Raw genomic sequence first — 26798 nt, 5'->3', positions numbered from 1 at the left:
AGAGAGCACAACACGATTGTATCAGTCTATGGTGACTCAACTCCAACCACATCCCTCAAAGAGTAATATAATAATTTCCCAAAGACTTTTCCACCTGATGCAGAATGGTAATATTTTGAGTTAATTGGACAACTCAAGCTATGTTCTTTTTTTTTTTCTTGTGAATATGAAGTTGCAATGATGTTCCAAATTACTGTTCATAAAGGTTGCAGTGATTTCTGCCTTCATGGAGTGAGGTAACCAAGGCATGGCAATCATGTTGTCAGTCCCAATCCGAATGAGTATGATCAGATTTATCAGGTTCCTGATTTGCCCCTTCTAGGTATTGTAATTTCTTTCCTCTTGGACAATCGCATACTCACTCACTCCAGGTACATTGACACCCCTTGGTATCATTGAAGAGCTTGAAACATCACTTGAATATGGAGAAGTACTTCTCCATGTTACTTTAATATCACTGCAACAACTTGAAGCAAAGAGATTGCGATTCCCAACTGCTGACACAGGTGTATAACACCCAATGGCATGACCATACCTCCAGATTGAGATATCAACCAGAAAATCAACCGAAAAAAAGCCCAAAACACCAACTAAAACGCACTAAAAATTGTGGATTATATATATATAAAATCATCCAGACCTGTACTGTTCCCCTTAAGGGGGCAATTTGACTGTATATTGCTAATGTCACTTGTTTGGATTGATGACATAAGCAGTGGGACCCACCTGCGCATCCTTCAATGAGCTATGGAAAGATGCTTTGGTACCAAGTAGAAAGTGTAGATAGATATTAGATAGAGACCGAGAGAGAGTGTAGGGCATCATGTGTTGTGTTAGTCCAAGGACTAGCACCTTTTATTAATAAAAAACATAGGTTAGATAGGACGGAAAAGAATAAATTTATCTTCCTTCAAAACTTTGGCAGTAAAGACTTTGGTATGGTCAGCTTATGGTACCATCTAAGAATCTGATCATTTTATTTGATCTTCCCATATAGATGATATTAGAATGTGTTATCTATTTAGTCTCTGTCACTGCTGTATGAATTGTGTAAAATTGTGTCTCTATTTTTCTATAAGACAAAAAACAGCAATCACCTTTGATGTTTGTCACTTCTAGATTGTGTTCTTATGTACTTGAAAATTTGCTTATTTTGTTTTGGAGATATCAAATGGCTTAGTTCTTCTCATTTTGTTCTCAAGTTATGATTTGAAATTGCACTGTATAAAGTCATAAGACAGTGACACATGCTCTGGCTTGTAGGTGGAGGCGCAAGCTGAAGAAGTTATTTTTGACCATTTGCATGCAACTGCCTTCCAGTACACTCCTTTAGGTAGGACCATTCTGGGACCAGCCCAGAATATCAAGACGATTACCAAAGCACATCTTCAGAACTACATTTCTACTCACTATACAGCTCCCAGAATGGTAGGGCGCTTTACATGTCTAGAGTTGATAATGTGCTTCTCTTTAGTCTTTTTGTTAATCTATTGATTGTTTAATGCTGGTTCTATATTTGCAATTTAATCTTGTACAGCACTAGCTTAGATGAGTTGCAGCTTTAGAAGTCATCTTGAATGGCGTTCTCTTGGGACCTTTTATTGTGTTTTCAGGTAATTGCTGCTGCTGGTGCAGTTAAGCACGAGGATATAGTTGAGCAAGTGAAGAAGCTTTTTACCAAGCTGTCAAGTGATGCTACTACAGCCTCTGAGCTGGTTGCGAAGGAGCCATCTGTTTTCACTGGTTCTGAGGTGTGAATATTCTATTTTTTAATGCCTCATGCATCAAGATCTTTCTGTTTCTCTGTGAGAATACAAACACTGTAATGTATTCCCCTTTATCTGGTTCTTTTGTGGCAATTCAGGTCCGGATGATTGACGATGATGTTCCACTTGCACAATTTGCGGTTGCATTCAGTGGAGCGTCTTGGAGAGATCCAGATTCAATTGCTTTGATGGTCATGCAATCAATGCTGGGTTCTTGGAACAAGAATGCAGGTGGCGGAAAGCACATGGGGTGAGTTTTTTGGTAAAGCCCAATTTGTCCAAATTAGGGGGCTTCTATTCAAATCAGGCTTCTAATGGCTGCTAATCCCAAGCGTAACAAAGCCCACAAAGTAGAACAAAAAACGGAGAAGGAAATAATTAAAGCAAACTAACAATATTGTTTTTTTTTTTTGGAGAAATATAACTATATAACTGGAGTTTCATTAGAAGGAGAGTGAATGGAATCCCCCAAGTAAAGGAAGGGACCAGGTCATCCAAAGCTGCCCTGGCTGACTGGGCAAAGAAATGTTGAAACCAGCAGCCAGAGTCCTGATTTCCCAAAATAAATGAAAATAGCACCAGCGGAACAGGCCCCCCCAATGACCTCATGTAACAGGTAAGGCCCTTGGTATTGATATTAGCATGCTGAAAATGATCATGAATTGACGGAACCCACAATATGGAGCATGGTATTCAAAATCGGTTACGTAACGTCCGTAACGGGCGTTATGTAACGGTAACAGTCATAACCGTTATGTGTTACAGGGTCGAAACGGCCGTGACGGCCGTTACAGAAAAAACAGGCTGTAATGGTCCCATAACGGTCCTGTAACAGTTTTTTCAAAAAAAATAAAAAAGGGTAACGGTGGTGGCCGTTACGGCCACCGTTTCGTTTTGGAACACCTTAATATGGAGTCCAAGGAAGGGATCAGGTCATACAAAGCTGCCTTGACTGACTGGGCAAAGAAATGTGATGCAGGACAATTAACCAGTTGCTCTAAAAGCTCGAATTGTTAGAGCATGGCGAATTAATCCCTTTATCTCATAGCCTAGGCCTCAAATCCATGGGTTAGGTCCTTGGCTGAACCCTCCTCATGGGCCCCAAATCCATGGGTTCCGCCCCCTCATTGTCCCCAAATCCATGGGCTCCGCCTCCACGGGCTCCAAATCCATGGGTTATGCGGGCCACCCACCTCAAGTGTGCCCCCGCATCCCACAGGCCACCCCACTTGAGCCTGGTGTGAAAATGCCCCCCATATTAAAATGTTTAGCCCAGCAGCCAGATTCTTGATTTCCTGAAATAAAATGGAAATAGCACCAGCAGAACAGGCCTCCTCAATGACCTCATGCATAGCTTGCAGTAAGGCCCTTGATATTAATGAAAGCATTCTGAGAATGATTGTGAATTGACAGAACCCACAATATAGTTAAAACCTGGATAAACTCAAAATACAGTCGAACCTTCTGCAAAGTCCCTCGAAATCCACCAATAATATATAGAGAAAAAAAAAGTCGTTTAGACAGATGAGCAATGGGGCACTGAGAAGCATAGATGCAAGGAGAAAACTTCCTTTTGGTATGTGGGGCAAATGACTAATTCCTTGGAGAATGCTTCCTTATGCGATGATGTGGGGCATTTGACGTTCAAAAAGGAAATAGGAGATTCTTTGACAGTGAAGTTCTGTCCATCGAGTCTGTCAATAGTAATATAGAGGCATTCTTGGTGAGCTGGGTTTTGTTTATTCTGGAGTTCCTCCACTTCCTGAGACAAGATCTCACAGATATTGGAGAACTTTGGTTTCTAGTGTGGAGTAGAGCTTCTTAAGGAGGGCATAGTTGCTGGGATTTTGTTTTACCTTGGTTCCCCATCCATTGTTTTGGGCACTCTTCTTTGTCTCCATTATTGTTTTAATAATGAGTTGTCTCCCCCTTCAGGAAGCAATGATGAGAGGGTCACTCCCTTTTGCTAGGTCTTTGCTGCGCTTTTCTTTTCTTTTTGTTTTTCTTGCTTTTAGTTTTTTTGCTTCTTGTATTTAATGAAACCACCGTTAATTATCGAAAAAAGAGAGTATTAAGGCGTGCAACTGGAAGTAGGAAGAGGGACGAAGCAGGACCTTAAGGGATTGCTAAATGCCTTTCAGGCTTTGTTCTCAGTGTTTGATTTCCCGGAGGATTGGAGTAAGGTGGAGCTTTTTATTTGTTTATTTAGTTTGTTCCAGTAATTTTGGGAGGGTCATCGACATGGTTGTTCCCAGATGCCAGTCATCCTCTACTGTTTTGGGTTTTGATCAAGGTTCCCTGGATTGTTGGTTGCTCCAGTATGTGATACGGGAACAGGTACCTGTATGCCACTTCCTCTGGCACATGCTAAGCTATGCTGGGGATAGGATCACATGGGTTGCTCCAACCCATACTAGATACTACCAAGTACATGTAATGTAGTTATATATCTGAAATTGGTAGTCACTTGTACATGAAGGCGATGGATGTTATTATTTTAAATCCTTAATGCATAGTATTGTCCTATATATGCCCCATATTAATTAAATCATATAACAAATCTCTTCATTCTAAATATAAATTTTAGATTACAACTTATTCAATGATAAGAATGTAAACCATAATTGTGGGTTGCTAAACTAACCCATAATCTGGATCATGGGATTGGAACAAAACACAAGGAGGTTTGATGATTTAGGTAATGTTGGTTTTTGACTTATCACGAAGGAAGTCAAAGATGCCATTGAAGGTTTAAATGGGAGAGTTGTAGCTGGCAAATGGCCGTCTTTTTCTTCTGCAAAATATGGGCTTGAATTTTTGGACGTGGGAGTGAAATATAATATGCAGAGTATGAAACAAACTAGGCCTGACAGTCTGTTAGCTGGGAAGGAGGCAGCCGCTAAAAGAGCCTTGAGAAGAGGAGTTGGAGTGACACAACTAGGATAAAATGATATCTTATTGCAAGAATGACCTAAATATCAAAATTTGCAGCAAAAGGTCACCAAATGATGGGAATATTTTGCAATGAAAGATCACCAATAAACAAGCTAAACTACACGCAGGAAACGATGATGACATATTTTCCCTCAAGAAAGCTCCTTAGTCTAGAGGGAGGGAGTCACTAAAAGAGCCTTGAGAAGAGGAGTTGAATGAAATCTAATTGAAAGAAGACATATTTTCCCAAGGGAGGGAGGGACCATAGCATCCATTGAACACCTAACAATAGAAAGAAGCATTCCCAAAATTTTCTTGCATTTAGGCAATGGAGCCCGGCAAAACCCATTGAACACCGAACAATAGAAAGAAGCATTCCCAAAATTTTTCTTGCATATAGGCATTGGATAAAGAGATGATTAACCGATTCTTCATCTTGATAACATAGAAGACAAACATTTGGTAAAACCATATTCTTCTTACACTATTTGTCTATTGTGAGCACTTTATTTCTACCCACTAACCAAGCAAACACATACCTTTGGTGGGCCTCCACCTATTAGATATTAGCCTTCTTTTTATTCTAATCTCAGCTGTTTTGATATTAAAAAACTCTAAATGGAATCTAATTACATGGACTGCATCATATACTGTAAATAGGCAGTGGCCCTTCATCACTCATATGCTCTGCTGGGGCCACTGTTGGCCTAGTGCATGGGCTGTCATAAGCCGTTGAGCTGTATCACTAAAACTTTTATGGTGTATCCATACAAGCATACAGATACCAGATCATGTATTTTTGTCCTCTTGCATGGTTACGTTATCTCAGACTATGATCAATTTATTTTATATGCGTACTCTAATTGCTTTTCTTATTCTATGTACAGATCAGAGCTTGCTCAGAGGGTTGGGATTAATGAAATAGCTGAGAGCATGATGGCTTTTAATACCAACTATACAGACACTGGCTTGTTTGGTGTCTATGCTATTGCTAAGGTTAGATCAATATTATTTAAGCTCACAATTTAATTGCTGATACTATTTTTGGTCTAGTATCAACCGGTGATTTCCTTATTTTACATCCAAAAGACATTTCAACTGCCAATGGTTTATTTTAAATATCTGAATGCTTGTGGGCAGCGATCTATATTTAAACTTTAAACCCCATTTTCTTTCTAGTCTTTGACTCTTTGATTATGTTTTGATCACCATGGTTCAGCTTTGTATTAAACGAGTCCCTTGTTGCAGCTTGTGAAAATCATTGCGATTTTGTAAATCTATTATGCATTGGAGCTTCACTTGTTCAAAAAGTACTAGAACAAACTTCTGGTAACAGGAATACACCAAATTATTTTTTGCCCGCCACATTCAAGGCAGTGCATTTCTTGTTTGCTTCTTTTCCTAACACATGCCTTTTTCCTTATTGTTGTTGTTTTTTCTTTTTTTCCGTTACAGTCTCATGATATTAGGATATGACTGACCTTTCTTGACCTATGGGCATATGGGCCTAGATAAGAAGGGTTTGCCATGATAATCAATCACCTTTCATTCCTGACAGGAAATATTTTATACTCCACGTATCTTTTCAACTGTATTTAACAGCCGAACAACTGGAACTTTGAATAACTCTGCTTACAGTTTTGTGTTTGTGTTTCTTCCTTAGCATGAGGGAAATTGTAATTTGGATGGACAGCTATTACGTAATAAATTCATGTTGTGTTTTCCCTGTTAGCATCCTCCTTAAAAGTATGTACCCAATGAAGCTTTTAATTGTCATTTAAATTTAATTATTATTTTTTTTTTTTCCTTTTCATCTTTATCTGTTAATCAGCCAGATTGCTTGGATGATTTGTCCTATGCAATCATGTACGAGATAAGCAAGTTGTCCTACCGGGTTTCAGAAGCTGATGTTGCTCGTGCTCGCAATCAGGTACTTCATTGATGGTGTTTACCATAACATTGTTTATTTGCTTTTTTTTTTTTCATTCTGTCTTAACACATCATAGTTTGTTTTTCTTTTCTTTTCGTATTTTTGATAATAAGCAGAATTTTATCTAAAAGTGAAAAAGAGCAATTGTCCATCAAGATAGTGGATAGGATGTGCCAATGAGGGTGGTGGTTGTTGGCAATCTCATTTACATCCCTTAAAGTATGGTGAAATACAATTTGGAAGCTATAGTCTAATTAACAATGATAGTTATACTCCAAGGTTCCATCTTGGATGAAGAACGCCACTTGATGGTGTTTGTCGAATTTTGCTTTTGTAGTATCCAATGCTTGTTGTTCCTTATAAAACTAATATGATGGCACCTTCATCTTCCAAGATTTCACTGACTCTTGGAGGCTCTCGGCTTGTTTGTTGAATTACCATCAGCGTTTGACTTTTGGACTTCAGACGGTGGTTTGACCATTTAGTTTCTCTCTTGTACATGTAAGCATTCTACATCTGTTTGAAGCATCCATATTGAATATTAAACATTTTTTTTTTAGAGTTTTCCCCCCTCACAGTCATTGTTCATGTAAAAAAATCAGCTGATTTATTTATTTATTTATTTTTATTTTAAATTTTTTATAAAAGATTATAAAATGGGGTTAAAATTCCTAATCTTTGGTATGATGTTGTACGTGTAAGCATCTTATATTTGTTTGAAGCATCCACATTCAATAATAAACAGGATATAAATTATTTTTTTTTGGGCTTTTTACCTCTGTAATTGTTCGTGTGAAAATCAGTTGAAATTTAAAAAATTCTAAAAAAATATATAAAATGGGGTTAAAATCCCTAATCTATGGCATTGTGTTCTACACGTAAGCATCCAACATCTGTTCGAAGCATCTACATTCAATATTAAACAAAAATAAATAATTTTTTAGGGTTTCACCTAATAATCACTGTTCATGTGAAAATCAATTGAAATTACAAATTTACAAAAAATATAAAGTGGGGTTAAAATCCCTAATCTATTGCATGGTGTTATACATGTAAGCATCCTTCATCTGTTTGAAGCATCCATATTCAATTATATTTTGGATTTTTTTCCTGATAATCGCCGCTCTTGCGAAAATCAGTTAAAATTAAAAAAAATTACGAAAGGTATCCACATTTTTCCTTTAATGGGATTCAAGTCCTATGAGAGTGGGTGAAGGAATGGTTCTGTGTGGTGAAGGAAAGATCCTAAGGTGGGGGGATTGGGTTCTGATCATCTTCTGGGAATCGGGGCTGTATTGGGCCATCTGTGTGGTGAAGCATCCAGATTTAAAAAAAAATAAAATAAAAAATGAGATGTTGAAGAACGCGTGCGTGTGTGTGTGTGTGTGTGTGTGTGTGTGTGTGTGTGTGTGTGACCATTCTTTGGTAAGAATGTTGTCAGTCTTTTTATTTTTTATAGATTGTTGATATATGTTAGAAATCGATATAATATATTGTTAATATGATTGTCTATCAACTAATATAGATTTATAAACATTATTACCAAGAATAAAAAAAAACTAATTAAATTTTTATTTTTATTTTTATAGAAAAAAGAAAAGCCCTAAATCTTCAATAAATCAGTAGATCCATAGTCCTATAATACTCGTTAAGCGTCATAACAAGAATCAAAAAAAGAAAACTAATTTAAACTTTTCCTGAAATTTTTAGAAACACCCCATTACTGACTCTTCAAAAACTCCACAAGCATCATAACAAAAATCAGTAAAAAAAATTAATTTAAAAAACTTTTTTCTAAAACTTTTAGAAAATAACCTCGTAAATTAAAAAAAAATGAAAAAGGAAAACACCCCAAATCAGGATAAAATCAACTAAGATCTGATCAAAATAATTTGTATTGCTGTTCGGATGAGAATCTAGATTGAAACAACTTCTTCTTCTTCTTCTTCCTCTTTTTTTTTTTTTTTCTTTTTTTTTTTTTGTAAAACCAGACTCGGGAGCTTCGATTATTCGATTTGACGCAAAAAAAAGTTTCGATCTTCGAATTTAATCTAGATTTAGTTGGAAATGCCTTTAAAACAATCCCTCTCTACAAAGAAATTAAAAAGAGGAGAAAAATGAATAAAGAAAAACAATGAAAACGAAGAGTCTTTTTTAGCCGTATCGGTTGAAACCGATATGACTATAAAATATTCGTGTTGATACAGCTGGTACAGGCTGACATGACACCAATTTTTTTTAATAGGCTGATACAGACCCATAGCGGGTATCGTATCTGGCCGATACGAATACAATATGGTTGTATCGGCCAATACAATACCTATATTCTGAACCATGCCAGAACCCCATCTTGTTTTGGGATGTTGTCTCTAGAAAGGATACTCCAAGGAATTGGAAGAGCAGGATAATATGAAGGAAAGAAAAGAGGGGGAATCTGTGAAAACAAGGAGGGATTGGGGAGAGGAAGGTAGTGATTAAAGTCCTGGGAGTGGTTATAATGCTCCGTCATTGCTTTTGTGAAACATGATGCGACTATCTCCAAGATTATGGTTTGGTTGGACGAATATTGTAGACTATCTCCTGAGATGTATTCGATTAAACTGATCGGTTTTAATAAGGTTTGGATATATTTATGCTCGGCGGTGAATGCTAATATTCTGTTCATGGCAGGAGCTTTGCACCGTGTTGGCCCTATTATCCAGTTCTAGAGATGGGAGGAATACTCAATGTTCTGAAGAGTAGAGGGGTGGTATCTGATTTGGGGGGTGCCATTGGAATTCTGGTTCTACGACTTCTTAATTGTGGTTGCGTTCTTCCTGGGGGAGGTCGTATCATTGACCCTTCAACAGAGAATGGGGAGGAGATAGGAGTGGTTCGAGTTCGCGTATGATCGAAGAAAGGGCTGAGGGCCGTGGATACGGTTGCCATGGTGATCGAGGAGAGGAAGGTGGTGATGAAGTCAAGAGGGAGGATTATAGAGCTATTTCTCTTTGTTGGGGAGGACTTGGGAAGGCACGGGAGGTCGGAGGGGGAGTCCGGCAGCCATGCTTTGCAACAGGGTGCGTATGATGGAGCTTGGAGGTCCATCTTCTCTGCTGTACTGAATGTAGGTGGGTCTTATGATAATGTGGTTGGAGGAAAGGGAATGGTGAGATGGCAATGCTTCAAAAGGAGACACGTGTTCATTTGTGTTTTTTTTTTTTTTTTGTGTGTATGGGGGTAGAAATATTAGAAGCTTCTAAGCATATGAAAAGCTTCTAAGCATATAAAAATGATAAAAAGGAAGAAAAAAGCAATGAGGCCTTTCGTTTCCAAAAAAAAAAAGAAGCGATGAGGCCAATTTTAAAATATTTGAAGAATTGTATGATTACTTTAACAATGGATAGGAAAGAGATCTATAGATAGAAAAATGGAGAAGGAGAATAGATAGAGATATGAACCATGTAGATACTACTATTAGAGCCTAGGGGCATCAAGGGTGAGGTCATGGGTCTTGAAAGAGAGTGAGATTAGGGGGAGACGTAGATACTACTTTTAGAGCTTTTCGGATGGAGAAGTGGGCACCAACGATAGAACTAGGAGGAAACCAGAGCCTTGGACCATGGTTGGTGGGAGGGTATGTGTATTATTGTATAATTGAAGTATGGGAAGTAAAAGTAGCCTCACCATGGATGCAGGAAGTAAAGGTTATCAGGATAGATGATAGACCTAAGGATGGAAATACACTTAATGAAATCAGATTAGTTTGGTTGACTAGCCTTCTCAACATAATTTGGTTAAGAAAATTACAAAAAAAAAAAAAAAAAAGAAAAAAAAGAAAAAGAAAAATAAAAAGAAAGAAAAGAAAAAAAGAGGGGGAAAGACACCAAATTAGTAGAGAAGAAGCATCTAGATACCCATGCATAAGAACTAATGAGATGCACAAAGTTGCACCAAAAATAGCTGGATCAAACTTGCGAGTCACACCGTGAAGCTTTGGGATAGGGTGGTGGACCAAAGACTAAGACAAGAAACAAGAATATAGAAAAATCACTTTTGTTTCATTGCCTTTGAGATTGCTAATGGAGGCTACTTTTCCTAATTAGATGATTGAAGGAAAAGTGTAGAGAAGAAGATTCTACAAATGGTTTTATGGATATAGAGAAAACATATGCTAAGAGTACCTAGGGTGGCCTGTTTTTTTTTTTTTGAAGTCTGATGGACTTCCTAGGGTGGTTATGTTGTGGATGATGAGGAAAGCGGTCTTAGGAGGTCATATCGGCATCATTAAAGACATGAGGGTGTTTGTTATAAGCGCGGGATAGTCTTGTGGTGAGATCGTTGAGTTCCCAGTGTAGCGGGTCTTCATATGGGTTTGGCACTAAGCCCCAAAGGTTTTTTTTTTTTTTTTTTCCTCCTGTTATAGATGAATTAACTGCTAGTGTATTTCTCAAAAAAAAAAAAAAAAAAAAAAAAGCTGCTAGTGTATAAAATGTGGTTCCTTTGTGTATGGTTTTTGTGAATGTGTCGTGTTGGTCAACGGAAGGTCTTTGGTCTTCCCCAAAACATGCTGCTGATACTTCCTTTTCTCTTTCCAAAAATCAAAGGTCTTTGGTTGCATGCATGAATTGAATATGATGTCTTGATGACATTGTCATAAACCCAAGAAAGGCCCCAGTGATTTCTTTTTCCCCCTTTCATTATCCACCCTCATCAAATTGCCATCTAATTTATTTTCTGCAATTGGGATGAAATTAATTACTTTTTTCTTTTAGTTTAGTCTTTCTTTCAGACCAAGCAAAAGAAGAATATCTTTTCGAGTCCGTGTAAATCAATACAGCTTTGGCTGATTAAGATGCTGTTTTGCAGCTGAAATCTTCTCTGCAACTTCATATTGATGGAACCAGTCCTGTTGCTGAGGATATTGGTCGCCAGGTGAAATTATCTTTCTTGGGAGAGCAAATTCATTTCCCACCCAAGCAACACAAGCCCATCTATACGCTAAAAAACTGGTTTTTTTTTTTTCTTTCTTTCTTTCCCGTCACTAAACAGTCTTTTTTCCTTGCAGCTGCTTACATATGGTCGCAGAATACCGTTTGCTGAGCTCTTTGCAAGGATTGATGCAGTTGATGCAAGCACTGTCAAGCGTGTTGCAAACCGGTTTATATTTGACAGAGTAAGGATGAATCTATCTCAGCAAACTGAATATTACTGTTAGACATGAGGCTGAGCCACATACTTATACATGAACTGATCCTTCTTAACTTCAACCAAGAAGCCAATTTGTCCAATTGTTAACAAAGATATCCAGACAAAAATGCCCCTGAAAATTTGAAAAAGCACCAAAATGATTTCTGATGTCTCTATTTCGAGGAACGACATTTATATTCATTTCAGTTTTTTATTTTTTCTAATCCTTCCCATATCCTTTGCCGCCAAATCTTCATTCCTGTTGAATTTTGTGTCAACATCCCTATAAACTAGGGATTTTGTAGGCTGCCATAAACTGACTGGAATGATGAGAAATGTAATTGAAATTCTAATGCAGGGGCATTTTCACACTGGGCTTGAGTGGGGTTGCCTGTGGGATGCAGGGGCACACTCGGGGTGGGTGGCTCGCGTGAGGCGGGCCCCATCCGTGTGAGGCAGGTGGGTTTTATGAGGCGGTACCTATGTGATTTGGGGCCCACGAGGAGGGTTCGGCCGAGGTCTTAACCCATGCAATGTGGGGCCTAGGCTATAAGATAAAGGGATTGATTCGCCATGTTCTATTGGTTCGAGCTTTTAGAGCAAGTAGTTAATTGTCCTGCATCAAATCGAGTGATATCAAAGGAGAGAAGGAAGAAAATCAGCTTTGAGGTTTCGATTTGGACAGCAGTGGCTAATAGCAATTGTCACACACACCTTCCACTGGAAAATTTTGGCAATCTTGTCGAGACTGTAATACCCTTCTCCATCCGATCCTCCTGTTCCCTATCAAGCTTTTACCTCCTTTTCTTTCCCTTAACCCAATTGAACAAAAGCTTTCCCTCCAAAATATGCTTAGGATTTAGGAATATCTGTGGTGACAGTGAAAGCAGAAACAGATGCAGGAGCAACAACAGTAGTATTCTGGGCTACAACAGCAGATCCAATAATCAATCGTCATCCACTAGAGTACTCAAAAACTTAAGATGCCCTCAAGCATTTCTTATTGGACTCAAGCGGCATTTTTGTCTGAGAAGTTAGGAACTCTTGAGTAACCTCTCTTTTTTTTTTTTTTTGTTAAATCAATAAGAAGAAATTGCTTTCTAAAAGAAAGACTTAAAAGAAATGCTACAACTAAATGCTTGCATTACCGTGGAGCACTGAAACACAGAATGTGATAAAAAATCCTAACAATGAGAAGGCCAATTGCTTCTGCAGCCAAATTCTCCTTATGCCTCACATATGAAATACAAACTTGGGAGTCACATGAACCAAATTCAAATCCCACACATGATATCAGCAAGCCTCCATGGTAGACTCTAGGGGAAACCCATGAAGCACATTGGAGGATTTACTCTCAACCATGATAGGACTCGGACAAAGTTATTGGAATCACAGTTTCCAGCTGAACATGAGCAAGCTTTAATACATGTCACAGAATTATCTTGAGTTATACCTCCAACACCAACTGGTCCCGGGATTTCCATTGAGCAAAGATCAATGTTTATTTCTGCTGAGACCATTGGTTGGAGCCATCCACCTTTGTTTTTGTTCTTATGTAGAATAGAGAAAGAAGAAAGAAGAGATGAAAGAAAGCTAGAGAAGAAAGAATGCCAGCAATAAGCCTTACATGCCCCTAGCCTCTTTTAAATATTATCCGGGCTTTCATATAAAAGCAAAAGTACAGAACTACCCCTTCATACTTAAGATATTAGATAAGCAAAGCCCATGGGCCCAAACTTCATTCCAAACACATATTTTAGCCCAATAATGATGAGAGACCATGTGTGAGACCATCATGGTCCACCAACACCTCCTCAAGCTGGAGCATATATATCATGAATGCCTTGCTGGACAAGGAGATGGTCCAAATGAGTGTGACCAAGAGCCTTTGTGAACACATCTATCAATTAATTTTGAGACTTGACGACATGCAAATTTTCTTTTTTGCAACTCTCTCTGATGAAGTTACAATCAACTGCAATTTGCTTAGTTCTCTCGTGATAAACAAGATTGTTGGCAATATGAGAGGCAACTTGATTATCATAGTATAATTTCATGGGAATATCAATCATAAACCCCAACTTGAACATTAACGTCATTAACCAAACAAATTCAGATGTAGAATGAGCCATTGTCCTATATTCTGCCTCAACACTTAAACAAGCTAGCCCACTTTTCTTATTTCTCCATGTAACCATATTACCCCTAGGAAGGTACAACTTGTAGTAGACCGCCTGTCAGACGGAGAAGCAGGCTAGTATACATCAAAATACCCTTCCGCTTGAAGATGACCATTAAACTTATAGAGAATACCATGACTGGGAACTCGCTTTAGTACCTGAGAATTCAAAGCACAACTTCCATATGAGGAGCACGGGAAGCTTGCTATTGGTACGATTTTGGACAAGTATAGATTTACATTGGAGATTACTTTCATTACCATTCACAAGACATTCATAAGACATCCTCATCATATTGCCATATTCCCGAAAGAGACAATAGTGCACACAATAAAAAGCCTATCATTAGTTGAGTTCTTGTTACATTCCAGGTTGTGACATATCGCATACCTTTAATTACATTCATGGGGAATAACTCTTGATTCTAAGATAAAATGTAAAAAGAGGCATGAGCCTATAAATAAACAAGTGCGGGGCACTTAACATTAATAAATAACTGAAATAAGCTTACCAATAACAAGGAATTGAAATGGCCTAAATGCACAAGGGGTCGATGAGATGGTATCAAGTAAAGTCTTTGTGTTGTGGGCGAAAGGACTTGTCTGATATGGGCTACAAGACCAATAAAGAAGAGAGCCAAGTAGCAAATCTACAAGACAATTTTACATGGTTCGACAATTTTGCTTACTTCACGATTTAGCCATGTTGAGCTTCCACTATAATGAAAATAATATTGAGTAAAAGTATGATTCTTCACAAATCAGCTTTAAAGCTATAAACTGGAGCTTTGTGGCCTCACATATGGTGAGATAATATAAAATATCCTTTTAGCACTTGGCTTTGAGGGTCTTTTGAGATAGTATCATGATCAAGTAAGTGGTGCCATAGTGTATGTGGAGTGCATTGTGATGCATATGAGTTAGCATTAGTGCTTATGGAATGCATTGATGTATATGAAGGGCATTGGTACATATAAAGATAGCATTAATCAAGACTGATGATATCATGGTCACGTAGATAGCTATAACATCAAGTAAAGAGCTATTTAGGTAGTGAAAGAACTTTTTAGCTAGGTATAACTTCATGGCTAGGTATAACTACGTGGCTACGTAAGCTACTTAGCTAGGTATAGTTATTTGGTTATGTATGCTAGTTGACTATATATGAGCTTTTAAGCTTAAGGAGAGAACTAGCTTAGCTAATGAGTAGCTTTGTGTATAAACAATCATGTGTATAAATCTAATTTATTAGAGAGATCAATCTATACAACAATTAAGCTAAATAAGTCGTTAGCATATAAACTAATTAAATACGCTATAAGCTAGTGGAATGAATCATATGCAAATGGAATGGCTGAGGGCCAACCAAAAGGGCCGAGGGCCAAACAGATAGGCCACGGGCTAATCACATGGGCCGAGGGCCATCAGCATATGAGATGGGCGTTAAGCTATTTGAGATGGGCCTTGAGCCATTTAAGATGAACCTCAAGTCATTTGGATGGGCTGGAGACCATTTAAATGAGATGAGATCTATTCAAATGTAACATCATTTAGTAGGCTGCACGATAGTTCAATGGCTCATGTGCTTGCTCAGGTGGGCTATGGGCTAAACAAATGCACCACGTAGTGAGAATGTTGGATGAAATGCAGTCTACATAACTGATGAAATACGATGAATGGTTCTGGTCACGTAGTGTGATGCATCAATACTAACCCATATGCATCACAATGTACTCCACATGCACTATGATGCCTATCTTAAGAGACCCTTAAAGCTAGGTGTTAAGAATGGTATCAATACTAACCCATATGCATCACTGTACTCCACACGCACTATGATGCTATTTGATTATGATACTATCTTAAAATATCCTCAAAGCTAGGTGTTAAGAATGGTATTTATGTTATCTCATCATGTGATGAGGCCACAAAGCTGAAGTTTATCGCTTTAAAACCAATTTTTGGAGAATCATACTTGTACTCTAGATTATCTTTATTGTAGTGAAAGCTTAGCATGGCAACTCCATGGAGTAGGCAAATTGTTGAACCATGTAAATCTTCGCCTTGTGGATTGTTGCCGGGCTCTCTTTTTTATTGGTTTTGTAGCCTGTATCAAGCAAGTCCTTTTGCCCGTAGCCCAAGGACTTCACTTGATAAAGTTTCATCGACTCCCTGTGCATTTGGACTATTTTAGTTCCTTGTGATTTGTAAGTTTAATCAAGTGTTTTCCCTAGGAATGTAATTAAGGGTCTGTGGTATGTCATAACTTGAAATGTAACAAGAACTTAGATAATGATAGCTTTTTGATTGTGTGCTCTTGTTTCTTTCTCGGATGTAGCAATGTGATGGGAATGTTTTGTGAATGGTAATGAAAGCGATCTCCGATGTAAATCTATACTTGATCCAAATCGGATCAACACTATCATAAACTAAACAACCACACCGGAGAAGTGATATTGGGTCGAGTTATTATTCAGTAGATTAGCTTCCCAATAAGTTGATTATATTTTCCTGAATCATCAACCAATTTTTAATCTTTTGATTTGGATCCATAGGAGTTTCAACGGGCTTGGCTTCCAGAAGACTTGTTTCGGTCAATAAGTCCATTTAATATTTTCGTTAGGACAAATTAGTGCCTGCCTTAGATCTTGCTACCTCAATACCCAAGAAGTATTGAAGGTGTTTGAAGTCCTTTATATGGAGGTGCTACTGTATAAATTTCTTCAACTTGTCAATACCTATATTATATACACAACTAACACAATGTTGCCTGCCTCACTACTACTCCTTATGAAGATGGAGTGGTTAGCCTGACTATGCTTCATCCAATATTAAACCACTTTACTAAATTTGTCAAACGAAGTTGTTGGATATTGTTTTAAGTCATAAATTGACTTGTTAAGGCAACACACTTTGTTTGACTCCCCATGAGCAACAAAGCGTAGTAGTTGCTCCGTATAAACCTCTTCAGTAAGATCCTCATAAAGTACTAGTATGAGGGCCAATATAAATATGTGGTAATGGAAACAATAATCACACAGAGTTAAGCTTTGCTACAAGAGAATCTCTCCTTAATAATCGATTCCTAGAGTTTTGGAGTACTATTTTGCAACCAATCGAGCTTTTATCCGATCAACTGATCCATCTTGGTTGTACTTCATTGTATACACCCATCTACATCGAACCCCACGTTTCCAACAGATAATTCAGCTAATGTCCAATTCTGATTCAATAGAGTGCACTCTTCTTCCATAGCTTTTTCCATCTATCATTATTGAGAACTTCCTAAACAAAATGAGGAATAGACACGGATGACAAGGACAAAGAAAATTTTGAAAGGAGATAAACCAACAACAAAAAATAAATAAATTGAGAAATAGGATGTTGAGTGCAAGAACTTATACCTCAAAGAGCGATGGGCAAATCGCATTCATTAGACAACAAAGGTGAAGATTCAAGAGGACGATGATCTTCTAACAAAGCAAGAGGATTGGTGAGAGACATGATTGTATGAACTTCATTTGCATGCTTGGAACGCCTAGAGAGTACCTCCAAAGGTGAATCTAAACATTGTATAGGCATCCCACTCACTGAAGGTGTATTGAGCACAACAGGAAGAGTAGTAGAAATTTCTCTAAGTTGCAAGAACTTTCCAGCCCGAGAGAAATATGAAGGATGCTCAAAGAATGTGACATCAACCAATACATAACATTACTAGAGATTGGATTATAATATTTGTATCCTCGTTGGGTACGTGAGTATCTAAGAAAGACACATTTAATGGCCTTTGGTTCAAACTTGTTAAGAACATGGTCTAATTGATGTATGAGATACAACTGAGCACTTTAGTATGAATGGAAAATATGGGACTACCAGGACATAAAATAGGAAAAAAGTGATTTACCATCTAAAACAGATGGAGGCATCTGATTTATTAGATAGCATACAGTTAAAACTGCATCACTTAAAAATATTTTAGGAACTTTTTATATTCAACAATATACCCTGGCAACCTCAAGTACATGTTAATTCTTATGTTCAGTTACACCATTTTGTTGTGGTGTGTGTGCATACGGGGTTTAATGAATAATGCCATGAGACGAGAGAATGAATTAACTTTATTTGAATGTAAAATATAGACCTTAGTATTTAATTGTGTTTGCACTTCCATAAGAAATTCCTTAAAACGAGAAAACACTTCCGAACAATCTTTCATTTAGTAGAACTATGTCATGCGAGAATAATTGTCCACAAAGATAATAAAGTACTTAAACAAAATAAACTAATTATACAAACTAGACCCTAACATTAAAATGTACTAAAGATAATGACTATCACTTTGTCCACACGAGGTGGAAACGAAATTCTATGATGCTTGTTTAACTTACAAGTTTTACACTCTAAATTTAGACGCAAAAGGCAATGATGGAACAACTCTTTAAATATTTAAAGAAGGGTGACCAAGTTTGTAATGCCACTGATGGGGTAAGATATCTGTCCACAATGCAGCTCCAGTTATTCAACTTTTGAGGTAATAAAGATCATTTGTTTCGTGTCCTCTACTAATTATCATCCCCATCTTTGATCCTGAAATTAACAGTAGGAAGAATAAAGTGTAACAGAACAATGTAAGGATTTTATTATTATTATTATTATTTTATTTTTTTTTAAAGAAGTAACGATTGATATTAAAAGAAAAAGAGAGAACAAAAGAGGTCTGCTGAGATAGCAGAACCAAGGTTACAGGCCTAGAAACAAAAGATTACAATCCTTGAGACCAGGCACGTTAACCACCCATTCGATAAGAAGTTTTTTGGCAAAAGATCCCACTGCTTGAGCCGACGATTGAATGTTGTTGAAGCATCGGTCATTCCTCTCCTTCCAAACAGCCCACCAGATGGCGAGGATCGCCATTCTCCCGATATGGCTTTTGTTCTTCCCCAATTTAAACCCGTGCCAATATGATAACATGGAGGAGGCGGAGTCAGGAATGCATCCGCTAATATTGATAATAGACTAAAAGGAAATTTAAAAAAATATAGCACTGAATGACAATGGAAGTGATGGGGTAGGACAAGTAGTACCCAACCTAGACCCACGGGTAGTGATGGGGTAGGACAAGTAGTACCCAACCTAGACCCACGGGTTGTAGTACCATAACTCAAGGGACACTTTTAGAGGAAGCAAAACATTTCATAGTTGATTAAGAAAAAGTAGTAGTTGAGGATGATGCATGTGTGGAGCGATTTTTAGTAATTTGTATACTCATCCTTGAACAATGTAACAATATTATATACAGTACTTGATTTGAAATGTGCTGAGATGGGCTTGGAGATAAGACAACGCTCAGAACTGTCATCAGAAGAGCTAACCTGATTTGCCCAAGCTGGCCTACTAGTGAAATCCTAACATGTATCGGCAATGCGGTTAGTAAGACTACAATGAGAGTACTACCGATTACCATGACCACAATCTTGGCCCAAGTATTCCTACCTTGTCCGTCACGACCATGACCACCATGACTTGATCTCCCCTACCAGATGAAGAAACAAATGCTGGGCGATGAAATGTAGATGAACTCTTGTGTATTTATAATGATTGCATGTTGAATACGGACAAACTCCTCCGTGGCAGATGGAATTTTACTACATCTAAGAATTTGAGCTTGCAAAGACTGGAACTCAAGACGGAGACTAGGAGGAATTTTCCGATAAGAAATTTTTTTCTTTACCGTCTAATAATTAGTCAACAGTTGTTGATATACATTTAATTCTTCCCAAATACCTGGCAACATCAAAAAATATTCCTGACAGCTTTATTTCCTTGTCAAAGTGTAAAGATATTATGAAGCAACTCATATATACGAGTTAAATTCTTCTCCACCTAAATACATTTCTTTCAAAAATTTCCACACTTCTTTTGCTGTCTTGAAAATGATGACTTTTGCACTAATAGGAGGTTCCATGCTATTCCACACTTCTTCTGGTACCTAATCTTCATGGTCCATCGAACTTTTTGTAGGCTTGGGAGAATTCAAATACTTCATTTTTTTATTTTATTTTTTCCATAAGAAATACTTATACTAATGTTACGCATTGTAAATAATGCGTCCTGTTAAGTTTGGTCGATATAATTTGAAGATTTATCAACTCAAATAGAGACGAGATTTACTCTTCGCATCATTCTTGACATCCATATTTAGAGGAGTGAAGAAATCAAACACGCCGGGAAAAACTTGAACTTAAGACTTACCCAACACTTGCTTTAAGGGAACATATATCCACAATCACCACCATCGATTAATAACAAATACAAAAAAAGAGGTTCCCATTCATTGACAACTTCCCAACGTATACTTCTTATTTTATTTTTTGAAAGATTTTCCAGATGTATACTTAATCTTCAAATCTGACAATAGACAACTTCAACACGTGCATTTGTTTTCAAATCTGGCTGCAGCACGATGGCCCACTTTTAACCATCATGCTTAGTTGTTTGCATAAGTTGGCCTCAAGTACATTCACCAAATACGATTAGACAGTGCACCATTTTGTGGTTGAATAAAGAGAAAAAAAGGATTTGTGTAAATTAGCCCCCAAACAATTTAGGGTTTCGCATTAGAGAAATAAAAGAAGAAAAAAGTAGGAAAGTGAAAGAGAGGAAAAGAACCAAGGTACCGGATCATTCTCGCTCTGATATCATGTTCTTAAGTAGAATAGAGATAGATGAAGGGAGAAGATATGGTCTCTTGCATGTTAGATGAGCTGGTAGAGACAACATAGTGTGTGAGTGATCCAGGGTTCAATTCCTCGTAGTGTTACCTTTAAATAATAATAATAATAATAAAAACAGAAAGAAAATATGAGAAAAACCAAGAGGAGAGACGGAGAGAATGGAAGGCAAAGTACCAAACTGATGCGGACACAAGTGCATTCAAGGTGTACCAACGAAGAAAGCGCCAACCACAAGTGCCGTCCTTGTGGATAGGCGACTATTGAGGAGCTGAAAACCTTTCACATGTGATTGGACATATAGAAGACCCCACTTAGGGAAGACACATGTGAAAAAAGATTGGAGAAAGAAGACCGAGCGCCCAAACTCTCCCATACTTATGTTATTTGCGCGTTTTTGACTTAGTTAGGGGTCTTTTAGTAATTTTATATCTTTATTTGCTTATCCTAGGGGTATTTTAGTAATTTTATGTCTTTATTTGCTTATTTCAGTGGGGTAAAGCCCTAAACTCGAATTTCAACTATTGATTAATGAAAAGCAAACCCTTTGGTTGCCTCCTTCCTCTCTTCTCTCTAATGGTGCTTCTTCTCTCCCCTTGATCTTCTTCTTCTAATTTCTTCTTGTGCCCCTCCAACTTCTTCAAGGTAATAATTTTCTTCCTTTTATTTTTCAGTTTTGGCTAATCCTTCTTCGATCAAAATCTTGAGAACCGATCTAAACCCTAAATCACCAAATTCTCAAATCCCTAATCCGAGAAACTACTTGGTTCTTCAGACTAGTGATCTTCATTGATCGATTGGGTGTGACCATGTAAGATCGGGAGGTCTCATCCCTCGCCGGACCCAACCTAAGTAGTAATTGAATTCCATAACCCATGGTTGTAGTGATGGCCCGATCCATTGCATGTTTCCTTTATGATTTTCTCAGTTATGATGATTACTGTTAGAATTTTAGATCATTTATTCCTTTTATTTCCGCTGTTTAATTATCTCCATGAGCATGCATCATAATTAGGGCTGTCCTGCGTCACAAACTAACCCTGCATACTTAAGATATTGCATATGCAAGGTCCATGGGGCCAATCTCTATTGGAAAACATATTTTAGCCCAATAATGATGAGAGACCATACGTGAGACCATCAAGGTCCACCTGTGAGATCATCATGGTCCACCAACAGTTTTAATAGAAATAGTTCCAGTCACCTTGCAAAGTAACATTTTTTTTACTATGACTAGTAACTAAGAAGTTATTAGTAGACCTAATGATTCTTGTCTACCCTTTACATAATAGAACAACCATATTTTGGCCCACTTTTTTTCTCATTCATTTTGATTGACTTCTCAGCGTTTTCAACTTCATTCTTTAAAAAGTTATTCCTCACCTCATGATTACTAGGAGGCTTCAAACCTGGTCGGGTCGCCACCATTTCCATCATTTGATGTAAAGAAGAGTTTTTCAAAAGGTTAAGTGGTAGAGCATTGGCGTAGAGGAACCCAATAATGTAGAGACATACATTTTCCCTATTTTCCCTTCTCCAAATTCTATTTAGTGTTGCAAGCTTTCCATTTTCTCCACACCCCCTTTCCACAAACTCATTCATAGTCCTATTTGCTTTATTACTCATCTCATCTACGTCGTTTACTTTTTGGCCACTCCGTCACTTAACTTGGGAACATGCCACAACATTCTTCTTTGTTCGGAAGAGGTGATGTTTCATTCAAAACACGCTTTCTCAATAACTCTTTCCACAAATGTCACATTTAAGGTGGTGGTTATCATCATATACTTGTAAGGATCACTAGTGAAGAGACAAGTGAGTTCCCAATCATTGTAGGCTTGAAACAGGGCTCGGCATTGAGCCTATACTTGCAATGGTTATGGATGAGTTAATGAGGCATTTGCAGGAGGAGGTCCCATGTTGTATGTTGTTTTCAGATGACATAGTTTTGATTGATTGGACCAGGTAGAGTGTAAACACAAAGCTAGATTTATGGAGGGGTGTTTTAGAATCTAAATGATTAAAATTAGTCAGACTAAAACAAAGTATATGGAATGACATTTTAATAACAATAAGAGTGAAAAAAAGAGGAATTAGTTAAGATTGCTGACCAAGAAGTTTCCCAAATGACAGCTTCCGATTTGTTGGGTCAATAGGTCATGAGAGATTGAGAAGGATGTTGCCCATAGAATTTAAGTTTGGGTGGAAGAAATGGAGACGTGCCTCTAGAGTTTTACGTGATCGTTGTGGACCACTCAGATTGAAAGGGAAAATTTATAGGATAACTATAAGACCAGTCATGCTTTATGGGACAGAATGTTGGGTGCCTGTGGAACAACATGTGCATAGGATGATGTAGCTGAAATGAGGATATTGAGATGTATGAGTGGCAAGAAGAGGAGGGATAGAATCAGAAATGTAGGCATTCGGGGGAGCTTCCGAGTAACACCAACAGGTAATAAGATGAGGGAAAGTAGACTTGATGGTTTGACATTCAGGGGAGTTTAGGAGCAACACCAATAGGTAATAAAATGAGGGAAAGTAGACTTGATGGTTTGGTCATGTGCAACAGATACCAAAAAGTGTGGGTATAAGTTGAAGGCTCTAAGAGGGCAAGGGGAAGGCCCTTAAAGATATGGGTGGAGGTAGTAAGAAAATATTTGGTGACATACGATCTAACTGAAGTTATGGCCCTTGATAGAGTGGAAGGGTGGAATGGGATTCATGTAGCCAACCTGAATGAGGTTGGATAAGGCGTAGATGATGATGATGATGTACTACTTTTGAGAAAATGTACCAAGTCACATCTTGATACTTGGATTCATCATCTTCAAGAATTAAAACAATGTCTATAAGAAGGAAAAACGTAAGAAAAAGACTAATTTAAGTGTCTTTCAAGATATTTAGCTTAAGAAGTAAACAAAGGAAAGAGATAAGAATCTTTGACTACTTTGTGTTTTTTGTACCTATTTGAATGTATAATAACATTGGAAAAACAGAGTTCTATTTTGTTGACTAACAAAAATGATTTCTTTGTTATGGGTTTTCAATATCAAGTTCCCCAAATTTCTTCTCTCAAAAGACCACTATGATTACACTCACTGTGATGAGCATGGTTTGTTGATTTTTCTTCAAGTTTGATGTGAATTGGGCCAGTGTTACCATTCAGAAAAAAAGGGGTTCCATCTATGTTCTTTGAACTTTTATACAGGCTCTTGTTTGGCAAAATGCCAGGTCCTTTGTAGCTTGTGCAAGGTCCCTAACCATTTGGACCATGTTTTCCTACTGAGAAAAAAATGCATGTGCCTTTCTGGTTCCTCTGTTCTACCTGCTTTTCTTGGGCGCTTGTTAACCCATGTGTGGGGTGTCCAAGTTGTGTATCAGTTGGACCTCATAGGATCTGTTCCAAAAAACCAGGTTGGTCCATTCATCATTTGCACCACATGAGTATGTTCAATATGGACATTTGGCTATGTCTGCTTGAGCATCCATTGCTTCTGTACACATGTGGCCAGCTGACGAGTTAACCTGCATGAATCTTAGGCAAGGTAATCAGAATACAGCCCGCATGATGCACGGCCTGATGCTCCACATGTGCCGTGTTGAGCTGCATGGGCTCAAAGGACTCTCTTCTTTCTAATAAAATTTCCATGGATATAAAAGAGCTGTTTGTAACTCTCAGAGGTGGTGAACAGAGCCATTTGTGATTCTCATATTCTAAATGGAAAAATTGAGATTTCCTCACTGTTGTGCTTTTCTTGACCTTTAATTTGCATTGGTTGTTTGCAGGATGTTGCGATAGCTGCCATGGGACCAATCCAAAGTCTCCCTGACTACAACTGGTTCAGACGCCGGACATACTGGCTCCGCTATTAGATTTTTTTTTTTTTTGGTCACATTCATCGTTTATTTCAAATCATCTCAAGATCACCCTTTTTAGCTTTGAAAACATCATTTCTTCCGTGAAAAGCCATTGATGGCTGGCCTTTTTGGCCCTCCCTTTTCTTTTTAATTTTATTCTTGTTCTGTATTCTGTGACGTCCCTGTTTCAGTCAAATAATCAGTTTGCAGAAAAGCATGGACAGGCTGTGTTTTTGCCAGACGTGAACTGCTCTTTATTTCTCTCACGGGCATGTCATGTGTTTCGCATTTTTTTATTTTTTTTTTCAATCAAGAGATGAGATTATAGAAATTGAATATTGAGGTTGTCTTAGTAGATTAGAAGCAAGGTTTTAAAAGCAGGACCCGAGATCAAACCTGAAGGGCGAACAGTTTGGTCTTCTCCCCAACCTTAAGCTTAAGCTTAAAAAGGTACAGAACGTAATGCCTTTTACTCTTGATGACTTTCATGAAACATCTCCCTCATTGGAAGTCCAGGCCGTTGGTCTGCTGTGTCCCATTGTGGATGGACCATGCCTCAAAACATCTCCCTCACTGTGGATAGACCATGCCTCGAAGAATCTCCATGAAATGACAATTTCTGGGGATGGACCATGCCTCAAAAAATCTCTATGAAACGATTTTTTTTTTTTTTAATAAACTCATGGCCTACAGGTCTAAAGAAGAAATGCCACTGAAAATGGTTCAAATGTTTTTCTGGTATCTTCCAATCTTTCGGGATTTTTGGGGCATTCTTCATCCATGGTGAGACTTAGAGCAATGGTCTGGATTATGGAACCATGGTAGCACTTGTCAGAAATTGAAACCATGAACGCTGTGCAAACAAAAACTCAGTCCCCCGTATCTACTGGGGCAGAATGTGATACGTGATATGAAGGCCTTCGGAAATTGCTGGGAAGGCAAAATTACTGAGAAATTGCATTAGTGACATACAACTCAAACAAAAGTGTCCAAATTATGGAAAGTACTTTAGATTTTATTTGGTTACCTAAATTTATTGGATAGTTAAAATGAAAAATAACTAATGATCTCATTTTCATAAAGTAATTTGCACGAATCAGAGGTTAGGATTGCTCAACCAATATGATTTTTACAACGTAACTTAGCCAGCAGTTTTTACATTCAGAATGTTTAATTTGAGTTGAAGAAATATGGCAGTTTTCACATTTTAGAATGTTTAATTTGAGTTGATATGTGCCACGTCTACCATTTTTTTGTTCTTGCATACCAAGATCGTAGGAAGCCAGAGTATCATATCAAATAACGCCCTTATTCAAATGAATAAATTGGCAGAGATAGTACTAACGCATGCATTCAATTACTGGACCCGTGGGATATCCTAATTATACCCTGTTTGGCAGTGGTGATTCGAGTCTTTTGGTAGATTTGAAATCCATCTTTGTGCTTTATATGTTTGGAGGGGAAAAAACCGTATGAGATTTGGAATCGATTGTATTTCAAATCCCCTTAAAGCAAAGATTTGAAATCATAGGACTGCTATGATTCAAGAGGATTTGGTCTTCAACAAATCTTCACCGACCGTTGGAGACGTTAAAAAGAGGAATGGATTCACACCCCATGCTCTCTCTCTCTCTCTCTCTCTCTTTCTCTCTCTCTCTCTCTCCACCACGGCTTGGTTGGCCGCCTCTCTCTTCTCTGGCATTGATTCCAATAGCAGCTATCTATGATCACAGAAACCACTGTTCAAGAATGTCCATCGTAAATAGTAACCCAATAATACAATGACCCATGGATGCATACATACAACTATTAGCATAGTTCTAAAACTCGGTAGATCAACTCAAAACTGGACACTACCAGATTTTGAGCCCATATTGGCTTATGATCTCTCTCTCTCTCTCTCTCTCTCTCTCTCTCTCTCTCTCTCTCTCTCCCCTTTTTTTTTTGTTCATTCATTGACACTTAATAACCTACATTTGATTAAAACTATATATATATATATATATATATATATGAACTAAGGTCGAGCACATAGAACCATAACATACGGTCGAGTCGTGTCTTAGTGTGAGCCGTTGGATGATAAACATTCAAAATGCGGGGGAACATGCGACACCTCTCGGGAAGCTTAATGTGATAGGAAGTTAGTTAGGGCCACTATCATGTTGTGAGAAATCCACACCATCCATCTGCTTTTTTATTTCATGTTAGGGCATGAGACAAAAAGT

At 37.9% G+C, this 26798-nt stretch overlaps 1 protein-coding gene across 1 annotated transcript in view; it reads left to right on the top strand.

Annotated features, from left to right (window-relative positions):
- LOC131219294 (probable mitochondrial-processing peptidase subunit beta, mitochondrial) overlaps window positions 1-24809 on the top strand; it is a 42039-nt gene extending 17230 nt beyond the window's left edge. Inside the window, exons 2-9 of the mRNA XM_058214360.1 lie at window positions 1264-1428; window positions 1614-1751; window positions 1865-2016; window positions 5588-5696; window positions 6532-6630; window positions 11479-11544; window positions 11678-11785; window positions 24499-24809. Of these exons, the coding sequence (XP_058070343.1) occupies window positions 1264-1428; window positions 1614-1751; window positions 1865-2016; window positions 5588-5696; window positions 6532-6630; window positions 11479-11544; window positions 11678-11785; window positions 24499-24585 (924 nt within the window). The 3' untranslated portion in view covers window positions 24586-24809. The remainder of the gene's footprint in view (window positions 1-1263; window positions 1429-1613; window positions 1752-1864; window positions 2017-5587; window positions 5697-6531; window positions 6631-11478; window positions 11545-11677; window positions 11786-24498) is intronic.
- Window positions 24810-26798: the final 1989 nt, after the last annotated feature.

Source organism: Magnolia sinica, chromosome 11 (genome assembly GCF_029962835.1).
Source record: "Magnolia sinica isolate HGM2019 chromosome 11, MsV1, whole genome shotgun sequence".
Classification (NCBI taxonomy): domain Eukaryota; kingdom Viridiplantae; phylum Streptophyta; class Magnoliopsida; order Magnoliales; family Magnoliaceae; genus Magnolia; species Magnolia sinica.
Note: the sequence above shows the minus strand (reverse complement) of the source record. Positions and strands in the feature narration are given on the sequence as shown.